Genomic DNA, 11,068 nt, shown 5'->3' on the forward strand with positions numbered 1-11,068 from the left:
ATATATATATATCAGGCTACTATGCTTGACGTAAGAGGCGTCGATCCCAATTGCTTGGATCGATGCTCATGATATTAGGCACTGGATTGTCTGGTCCAGACTCGATTATTTACAGACCGCCGTCATATAGCTGGGATATTGCTGAGTGCGGCGTTAAACGACAAACCAATCAATCATCATCATATGAACTCAAACCAGTCATTGTTACAAGTAAACCACATTCCACAACAGTTACTGACACTGGATAAAAAAACAGTATATAGAAAAAAAAACAAGTAACTCAACTCATCATGATCACAATTACTATTCTTTGAAAGAAAGAAATACACAAACAAACTGACCAAAAAACGTAAAACAAGAGACGAGGAATCTCCGTTATCGATTAGTTCCGGTATTGAAATGTTCTCCAACTACGTGATAATATTTTGAGTATGTGCATCTGTGGTTGTGACAAAAAGACCTTATCTAGTATGACTTTTTTTGCCATATGGAGCCCTTAGTATTTTCATTTACATTATTATAACCAAATGCTAAGTGTAAAAAGAATGTGATCTATTTTTTGAGTAAGTGCATCTGCCAATGTTGTTGGCAGTTTTGATACTATTTCCACATGTTTACATTTGTGCCAGAAATTGCTTCCATTTCCTTCGATCTACTTTTTAAATAAAGACCCAGGTAAGAATAGGTCTTCAGCAACCTATGCTTGCCGTAAGAGGCGACGAACAGGATTGGGTAGTCAGGCTCGCCGATTTGGTCGATGCATAACATCATATTCCAATTGCGTAGTTCGATGCTCTTGGTGTCAATCACTGGATGATCTGGTCCAGACTGGATTATTTACAGACCTCCGTCATATGGCTGGAATAATGCTGAGTGCGGCGTTAAACAAGAAACTATTTTTAAATAGACCTACCCTATGCAAATGTATCAACTGTATTGCCCAATACTCAAAATAAATAATATTTTTTTCCACAACAGCGTTGTGTTATTTGTGGTTAATATAATTATGCTCCATCATGCCTTTCAGTAACATCATAATTATGCGTTTGTGAGGCATCATATATGGCGGGGAACTTTGATGCTCTGCATCAATGTTTTCTTGTTTGTAATACGACGGGTATGTCTGACCGTCTGTGGCGGCTCATAACAGCATGACTCCGCACAATTGCCAATACATATGCAGCAGGTGTTCAAAGCTATTGATACTGACATATATACCTACAACGTGCTCACTGGCGTATCAAGAGGTGAAGGGGGTTATGTAGATGTTCTATCTACAAACACACCCTTAACTGTGTGCCCAAGTTCCCTGTGCAGTGCCATCGAGGATTTATTAGATTAACACCTGCCTCACAATTAGATAAATCAGCTGTAGGTTATAATCCCACTGTTACACATTGAAAGATCGTCAACTCACATACCTTTGTACCAACAGCGTTTAAATAGACTGCAGGCTCTGACTGGGGCCGTGAAGGGACAGGGACAAGGACAAGGGAGATAACTTTATCCCAAGCGAAAATCAACAGTATCAAAACTCAACTTGATATTCGTATTGCTAGCCCCTGCAAAATATGTCCTTTTTCAACTTTCAGTTGTAACTACAACGAGGTAATGTTTCAGATCTGAAGTCTGTGGATATGAACTGATTAGTATATTGGTTATCATATGCTCATTTATTATTTCATATGCACAAAAAATGACAGTTGACATTGCTTTAACACTTAGTGTATTAGAAATATATTTTTTGTAACTGATACCCTGACGGTTTAATTTTCTGTTCTTTTATGTTTTCCAGTGTCCATCTGTGTCACTTATGCCCAAGTGAGTGAGTAAGTGAGTTGGGTTTAACGCCGTTTTTAACAGTATTCCAGTTATGTCACGGCGTGTCAGCTTAATCTGGGAGGAAAGCCCGCAGTGATGTAGTTCTCAGACGCTTACCACTTCGGTGAAACTCACGAGCACGGGTATGGTGCTGACAAACCTAGAAACATAATCGGGGCGAACCGGGATTCGAACCCACAATCATAGGTTCTGACGTGTCCAAGGGACACAACTCTGCACAGCGAATCGCGGCGCCTTAGACGACTGGGCCACCCGTGACCCCACTTATGCCCAAGACTCTCCATAAGCCACTGGCATCTACTGACCATATGACAATAGTGTGTCCGCCCAAAGAGATCAAGAAAACCGGTTCACTACTTGCTTTTTTTCTGCACCCGTCCTTGACTTGATACGGACGGAATACGATTTATCTGAGTGTTTACATTCGACACTCCTAACACAGGAGCAAGTTAGCGTTGAGTTGTTGTCTTAAAATAACTGTATTTGTAATTGCTCATAAGTGTATTGTGGAAGGAAGGCACAAAGTGATGGAACTGAAAGTAACTTAAGTTAGTAACAGTGGTGGTGGCAGCAGGTTTTTCATTCTTTATAGCAACCCATTTTATTCCATTTGACTGGGCATTAGCGTTGTAAGACAAATCCCTTCCCTTGAATTATAGCTTTATTACATGGCAAAGATATGATCAGATTACTAATTTCTTGCTCGTGTATGGTAAGGAGGGATGCACAGCTCTGTTGAGAGGGGGTTCAAGTGTATAGGTTCAACATTACTTATAGAAACAAAATACTCATTAAGAACTTCAGCCTTGTCGGTGTCTTTAAACGCTAAAGGTTTGTCCGAGCTAGCATCCGTATAAAGCTGGGGGATACATGTTGTCATTCCTCCATCGTTTAAATGTATCTCAATAATTTCCAAGTAATTAATATTTTTTAATTAGTCAATTATGTATCTAGTAATCCATTTATATCTGAAAAACAACTTTCTTTTGCAACCTTTTTAATATTATTAAACTAATTTCTATGGATATGTTTTTATAATTCGTTATATGACTAATATTACCGGTACTTATGGCCTTTTATCTGTGACGGTCTCATAATAGACGCTGATCATTATCAAACCAGGGTTTGTCACATAGTCGAACAGTTATTGTTTCATTTGGAATGTGGTCAGCCATGGTACATTTAATACTCGAATGAAACAAATCACGTCATTAACATCGCCCTATGCAGCTGTCTATTCCAGTTAATTTTCGTAATGAGATACGTTGTTAGGTTTATTCAAATCACCATATTATGTGAATGTTTTGTGTTTTGAAAGATACACAGTGCAGCGAACCCTTCTTTGTTTTGTGATCAGATATATTTGTGCAAGATTGATAACACCTGTAAGGGTACAGTTATAATCTTTACTTATTAAGATAGGATCTATCAAGGTCGGCGTGTTTGATGTCAATTCGTGTAGGTTCCGTGCTCACATTTCTCCAATGTTTACTGGTGATGGACAGTGTTACTCAACAAATCCTCATTTACGTCCCGAACGATATCACGGGAAACATCACGTGAGCTCTCTAGTAACTCAAGTGACGCCTTTGTGCCAGAAGTTGGATGGACATCAGGAGGAAGCAGAAAGGGCGGGAAGCAGGAAGCGACGTGAAGTGACGTTTACAAACAAACATTTGATTAAGCAAAGAACGGAATATAACACTTGGCCAGTGGTACAACGTTTACCCAAGATAAAACTGGAGATATTCCAATTTTGATTAAAAATATGGCGTTTTAGGTGTGAAGGAGCACATCTGTTATAGAAAAAGCCGATCACTGCCCTGTTATGAGTTACTATGTCAGTCAGGTTTTCAAAGTCAGAGTATCCAAGGTAGATTGTGGTTGTGTTGACAATGAAATGATTGTTTTGGTAATGGAAGTATACAAATCTACAAAACAATACAATGTGGTGCAATATGGATATGTGCAGTTGATATTCGGGCCACCCGGGCTGATATCGATATCCCATTGAAAATGCATTGACAAGCCATAACACCCGTACTAGATGTGTAATGCGGGTCAGGTTATTACACCCTCCGTGGTGTAACCGTTTCTGTGTTGGTTCTATCGCACATGCAACATGACTCGTATCATCTATGATAGGTATAGGATAAATGCTTGTAACATGCCCTTTACAAGGACTGTCACTTGGGCAGGATCAGGTTGACAATCACCATGCATGTGAACAATAGCATAATGTACAATGTGTGTGTTCTCCATATAGAATAGGAATACCGGGTATATGGATTTTTGAATTGATTCAGTCAAATCAATTACATTTGGGCAATATCATTTACAGTTTCAATGCGAATTATGTCGCCGGCGTTGCAAATACCCGTCCATCTTGAATATAGAATGACGAAATTTGTTTAGCATTTTGACAAGTTCGTGTATGTAACGTGTCAGGTCTTCAATTATGAATGTTCTGTTCGTATTGCCCTTCAACATACCCTTTGCAGCTCACCTCATACAATACCAGAGTCCACCTCTAGAGTGTTGGATATGAGGTGAATTTGATGAAAATATGAGTCTTACCCTTGAGGAGTTTGCTTATAAAGTGGGAACGATTGATATAGCTATGTTGTTTCTTTAGTCATGTTCTTATCACTAGTAATACTCATCTGAGCGAGTAACGCCTAGTATACGGATCGAAGCCATCAACTTCTAAGGTGGCTTGGCCTGACTTAGCTTCAATCGTCGCCATTTGTTGTTTGGAGGGTGCGTATGCCATTGTTTTGGCTTTCGAATAACTTTCTCCTGTCCATAGATTATAGAAACAAGAGGGTTTGTTGAGTTTCTAACCACTTGTGTTACACAGTCTGTAAGTGTCACCATAAATGATACATTGCCCTTTATGGTGCACTGCACGAGGCGAGATGTACATGGCAATAGTTCATGGAGATGCTGAACAGTAATGGTTCTATTATTAGAGTTTCGTGTTGATTCATTACCTCACAGGCCTGTAGTTTGGAAACTGCAGTGTGTTTGAGATGTCAATAGTCTGTCATTTGCTGGCAATCAAGATGTGAGGCGCATATGGCCTCACAACATTCTGGTAATCTGATTGCGGAAATTAATTCAAGTATTTTACAGGATCATTTAGAACTACAAAAGAGTATCTAGACGGAGCTGTGGAGTATAGTTCCTACATTCTCTCCCAATTTTACATTTACATGTCAGTATTATATCAAACATGATATGTGCAATGACTATTAGAGTATGCTTGGACCTGAAAAAATACTCAGGTCAAAAACATAACTATGATACCCGTATCGAATACATCACCATCGAATAAACATTTCTTTTTAGTTTCAGAGTTGTCAGCACCATACCCGTGCTCGAGGGTTTTACCGAAGTGGTAAAGGTCTGAGACCTGCATCACTTCGGGCTTTCCTCACACATTAAGCTGACACGCCGAGATATAACTGTAATACTGTTTAAAAGCGGCGTTAAACCCAACTCACTCACTCACTGTTAGTTTCATTTTTACCCACCATCAAACATGGGTGTACACTTTCAGTATATTGTCTAGTAATCATAAATTAACACAGGTTCAGCACCAGCAACAATATTCACATGATAATATGCTCTTTAAGGTTCATGTTTATTTTTAAATGTGTTTTGCTGCTGAAAATATAATGATGGAAAATATATTTCCCTCGAGATAATGAATAACCTTTGCTGACAAATCATTTCAAGATGTAAAATCATCTTTACATAAAGAAAATATAATTGATAAGAAGTAATACATTTAATTTTTGTAAATGTAAAGCTTGTGATTTTTCCACACAAAACGGAAATACAAAGATGGTAGGATAATCATCCTCTAATATGTAATGCATGGATCCACTGAACCGGAAACATTTACTAGCCTGTATAGTGAAAATATAAAAGGACACCAAAAAGCTAGTCTGTCTTACAGACCCTGATACAAATATATATCAAATGCAGCCCATGCAAGTCTATAATGTTTGGCAAGTCTAGAAAATGAAGAGAGTCACTGGGCTCCTTTTTATTATATTTTTATTAAGATAACTGAACAACTGGTTTTTTTTACGTACGATATGTTCATTTCAGAGACTAGATTTTAGTCTACCAAAAAGCCTGAAATTCTACAAGTCATTGAGATACCTTTGCATGAAATAAACTGACTCAGGCTACCGAGCTAATGCTAATTAATGTCCTTGGTAAAATCTTAAATACTTCTTTCAAAATGCATATTGTATTTCTGTAGAAGCTTTGTACCTGGGCAGTCTGGTTTTCATGGTGATCTAACTACATGTATGTACTAGGACAGTTTCCAGCTTGTGCTCACTTGTCAGTCTGAAGGAGTGAGTGAGTTAAAATTTAACGTCGCATCGGCATTATTTCAGCCATATGGCGATGGCGGGAAAGGTTGGTTGGTTGGTTTGTTGTTTAACGCCGCAATCAGCAATATTCCAGCTGTATGACGGCGATCTGTAAATAGTCGAGTCTTGACCATACAATCCAGTGATTAATATCATGAGCATCGATCCACGCAATTGGGATACGATGACATGCATCAACCAAGTCAGCGAGCCTGACCACCGGATCCCATTAGTCGCCTCCAACGACAAGCATAGTCGCCCTTTGCGACAAGTATGGGTTGCTGTAGATCAATTCTACCCCGGATCTTCACGGGTCTGGGGGAAAGGACACATGTGTAGTGTCATACTTACACTTTCAAGTCACGACTGAACTGAAAGTGTCCCTGTTTCATACACCAGTAGTAATTGAACTACATAAAGCAGCTGTCCTCTTGCGTGATAAATGGCGGCAGCAGTTTGGAGTTTTGTTCAATCAATATTCCACCATTTGGCATCGCGGTCACCAGCGACTTTTGGCATAAACATGTCCCATAAGCACTACCAGCAGAGCTGTAGATCAAGTGATAGAACTGTGTCATGGGGAGAGGGTAGAGTTGTTTCGCGTTTTATTTTTTGTCATCGATAGCTTGTGACTGTGTGGAGTGGTCAGCGATGTACGCACGTGCTGTCGTCAACTTTAAAACACATATTTGTGTTGCTTGACAAATTGTGTTCGAAATTAAGCATATACGTTAAGCGGTCCTGGTCTCTCTATAATGTCAGAAGGTTTCAGATTTAGGAGGTCCCATCTCAAAGACAATGGATGAGACCCCATTTCATTTCGAATTCCAGCATGTGACAAACACTTTTCAGCCAAATCACCCTATTCTGCCATCGTCTTCAACAAGTTATCGGTAGCTCAGTGGTCAGGGGGAATCGGGGCGGGTCACCTAAAAATATGACAGTACCTGGTTGGATGAGATGGTAATGTGACTGTTAACTTTCCAGCACTTGTGGTGCACACAGATCCATTGATTGCCAGCCAGACAGACAGACAGACAGACAAATTTAGTTCGTATGTGTGGCCATGAAGCCAATAGTACAATGACATTTTGTTGTAGGAAAATTCATCGACGAGCACCACTTGTATACTGATTAGATTGTAGTTGAAAAGTATCATCCTTCTTTTAAATATCTTATAAACACAAAAATCTCCGAGAAAAATGTGGATATTTTTGCTGTTCCTTAACTGTACAAATTTTCTATGTGATGGATACGTATAATAATAGCTAGGCAGGTATTTGATTCTTATATCTTCATATACTGGACATATCAATAAAACATGGTATTCATCTTCTTGGTAATATTTGCAGAAAGGACACATCGATGCTAAAACATCATTATCTTTGGAGTGTCTGTATAATTGTATATTGAGGGTATGTATACCACACCTGAACTTCCTTAAACATCTGCGTAAAGATAAAGATCGAATAGTTGTAGCGATTTTGAACATCTGATATCAGATCAGATCCATTGGTTGGGGTAATAACAATGTGGCGCCGTGAGCATTCACATGAATGGAATTTGGAACATTCTAAATGTACATAGTATTGTCAGTATTATTATATTTTGAGTGTTCTTAAAATCACAATCCCACTTAACCGTGTGGGGTTAATTGAAGTTCAAATTGCTGGGTTATAAGGTAACAAGAGCCAATGTTGTGGGACCATTATATCAAAATATGTTATTACGGTGCTTCCTTTTAACTGTCCCAGCACGTAATGAATCATGGACCAAGGAGGAGTGTGATTGTTGCAAACGTTTAAGTGAGCCTCTCATATTGGAGTTTTCTATGGGTTTTGCTCTTTAATTGCTGAAAGGAATCTGGTTATTGCTTATCTGGCAAGTCGTTGTTAATGAATCAGACCAGTCTTTTTTAAAGAGGAAGGCATCTCTTTGCAAGTGAGATAGACAACTCTATGTTAATGAGTCAGGCCGCCCTTTGCTAATGAATGAGACAACGCTTTGTTAATGAGCCACGCCACTTTTTATTAACGAGTTAGGCCATTCATTGCTAATGAGACAGACTACTCTTTCCTACTGACTTAGACCACTCTTTGATAATGAGGTAGACAGCTCTTTGTTAATGAGTCAGACCACCCTTTGCTAATCTACTAAATATTTTACTCTTTTTTGATAACTTTAAAAGTCAGTATAAATCAAGACTTAAATAGGTTTGCACGAATACAACCAAATGTATTCGGTAACAAAAAGCAGGACAAATTGACGTTTTTCGTGAAAATCGTGCATTTCGCCATGACGACTTTGGGTTACGTGCGAAAGTACAATATAAATCTGGTGACACCGCACGTTATGAAATTTTAACCGGTAAACAACTTGCTATTGCAAGAATTTTTCGCAGATTGATGCAGCAGACAGGACAGACAAGACAGATGTAGTAGCGGGAGACCACTGTGACCACGCCCATTGAAAACCGCCACATCCGGACCATTCATCCCCGAACCTCTTCATAACAGTGACGGCGACGGCGACGGCAACGGCAGCGACAGCACTGGGACACAGGGTCAGTCGTCAGACAGAGTATTGGAGGTTTGGTGAACGTGGGTTCAGAGCACATCGACCCTACTGCGGACTGACGTTTCCACTTCAACATCAAAATCATCAACATCAACATCAACATCAACATCAACAGAAATGATGGTCGGCAGCGAGTATACAGGCGAGTACGTGAACGTTTAGCGCTAAATTGGGTTCAACACGTTCAACTATTTGGAGGCGGTAGCGTCATGGGAGGTTCGTTATTATTCAGGGAAATCTGAATACCCAGAGACATCCAGATGAAGTTTTGAGACAAACATTCATTCAGCAACAGCGGCGTGGCATTGTCTTCCAGAAGGCAATGCATGACTGCATATAGCAAGGCTCACACATAACTTTCTGAACAACGCAAATATTCACGTTTTACCCTGGCCGGTAAGTTCTCCTGATATGAACCCCATTAAACATTTATGGGATTACCTTGACAGACAGATCAAGGGACGAGCAGAGGCACTAGCCAACTGTCAAGAACTTGGACAATGTCTCATTGAGCAATGGCAGCGGATTATCACCAACGTCATCTGACGTTTGACGTTATCGGTGCGTGTTCAGGAGAGCATTAATGCATAAGGTAGACATACTCGGTATTAAGTTGGTTTGGAACGTGCTTTCATAGATTCTAAAACCCTTGGTATACTTTGTTTAGGACAATAGTTTATCATTCTGCTTTGGGCTTACTGAATCCTTTTCTTATGCTCCAACATTTACGAAATATGAATATGACACCACTAACTAAGAGGAAATCAAAGACAAAAATGATCAGCCACACATCTGCATAGATGCTGCTTAGAAAGTCCACTTCAGGAGGTCTCATATTATTACCGCCATATTTAATCACATGCTCATGGGAGACATGGGAGACAAAGAGTTTCACGTTAGGATGGCCAAGCACATCATTCTGTGGTATCCACTTCATGGTTTTGATATTTCCCTTAAGCTCCTCGTTATTGTGCTTGAATAAAATACGCTGTCCCAATCGGGTCATGGCATTCATCATCCGTTCAACCACACGCTGAGGCACATGCTTCAAAACACTACCAAAAGTCACAATGATGACCCCATCCCTGGCACCATCAATATATTTCCTCAGATCCTCTGGTAATGGGTTCGAGGGAGAAGCTGTGAGGCCTCCTACTTGTAAGAAATTGGGGAACAGTGCTTTTGGGTGGTCTATGAAATAATCTGAGTTTTCTAGAAAAAGAACAGAATCTTTGATCAAATTCCTTGTATCGACTGTTTTCAGTTTTTCGCTGAAGCTTGAAAGATCTAGGGAGGGAATTATGGCGTATTTGATGAGAGGGTTGAGGAAGTAGATTATTGTGTTGATAAAGCGTTCAAGAAATGTCATGTCATTAGAATATGGCAAATAGAAGCTTGGAAATAAGGTTGTTTGTAGTGGCATCATAGCATCCTGCGGATCAATGAATGAACCAATAGCTGCATAAGGGATTCCAAGATAAACAGGAATGGAAAAGATACACCCTGTCATCGGTAGTCCTTCTACCACAGCAAGATCATACTTATCCTCCTGAAACTCGTTCAGAACGTCTTGGTCGGAAAAGGCAGAATGACAAAGATTAGTTATCACTGGCTTTATCATGAATATAAGCATCTTCAGAAGACCTGTGCCGTCCATAATCACCTTTTCAGTCTGTTCGAAGAAGGTATTGTGTTTCTGTATCACGTCTGGATCTAGAGCAGGTGAAAGGGTCTTGAACTTTGACTTGAACTTGCTAAGGTCCCACCTATTAAATGTGTAAATCTGTCCGCCCTTTTTCAGCAATATTCTCATAGCTGTTATATAGGGTGGCCCATAAGGGACATGGCGTCTGTTTTTCAAAATTTTGATATTTCACTTTCTGTTATCGTAACCTTTTGCAAATTAACACGATTTGACTGCAGTTCTCCGACACATTGATGTTCGCCACTGGATTTGAATCCATACCACCTTCTGGATTTGATACAAACTCACGACTTGAGCTTCTGCCAGATTCACCAGACATGAGATATCCAACGGCCAATACCTGCAGCTGCATTTTAAGATTGCCTGTTACCTACGATGAATACAGCGAGTTCAATGAAAACTTTGAGTTTGCAGTGTTAAATGCTGTTGGGATTGGCATTGCGTGATAACCTTTGACAGTTGTTATCCATTATTGTTGACAGTACAGAACACCTATAGTATGAGTCAGACTTTCCTATTTGATTAGCATTTTCTGCCTAAAGAAAAAGTACAG

General features: G+C 39.7%; 1 protein-coding gene across 1 annotated transcript; it reads right to left on the minus strand.

Annotated features, from left to right (window-relative positions):
• Window positions 1-8,724: 8,724 nt before the first annotated feature.
• On the minus strand, window positions 8,725-10,867 carry LOC124125061 (2-hydroxyacylsphingosine 1-beta-galactosyltransferase-like). The gene is made up of 3 exons (XM_046488378.2): window positions 10,804-10,867; window positions 9,565-10,523; window positions 8,725-8,877 (listed from the first exon to the last, which is right to left on the minus strand). Exons 1-3 carry the CDS (start codon window positions 10,865-10,867, stop codon window positions 8,725-8,727), a joined length of 1,176 nt encoding a protein of 391 aa, XP_046344334.2.
• Between the last annotated feature and the right edge of the window lie 201 nt (window positions 10,868-11,068).

This window comes from Haliotis rufescens, unplaced genomic scaffold (assembly GCF_023055435.1).
Source record: "Haliotis rufescens isolate VD_foot unplaced genomic scaffold, xgHalRufe1.0.p SCAF_3, whole genome shotgun sequence".
Lineage (NCBI taxonomy): Eukaryota > Metazoa > Mollusca > Gastropoda > Lepetellida > Haliotidae > Haliotis > Haliotis rufescens.

Bases quoted from the DNA above. Each gene is read 5' to 3' on its own strand.
- LOC124125061 (XM_046488378.2), bottom strand. From the start codon at position 10,867: ATGCAGCTGCAGGTATTGGCCGTTGGATATCTCATGTCTGGTGAATCT. The intron at 10,524-10,803 runs GTGAGTTTGTAT...CACCTGCTCTAG, and splicing joins ATCTGGCAGAAGCTCAAGTC to ATCCAGACGTGATACAGAAA. The intron at 8,878-9,564 runs GTTAGTGGTGTC...TTGATGTTGAAG, and splicing joins TTGTCTTTGATTTCCTCTTA to TGGAAACGTCAGTCCGCAGT.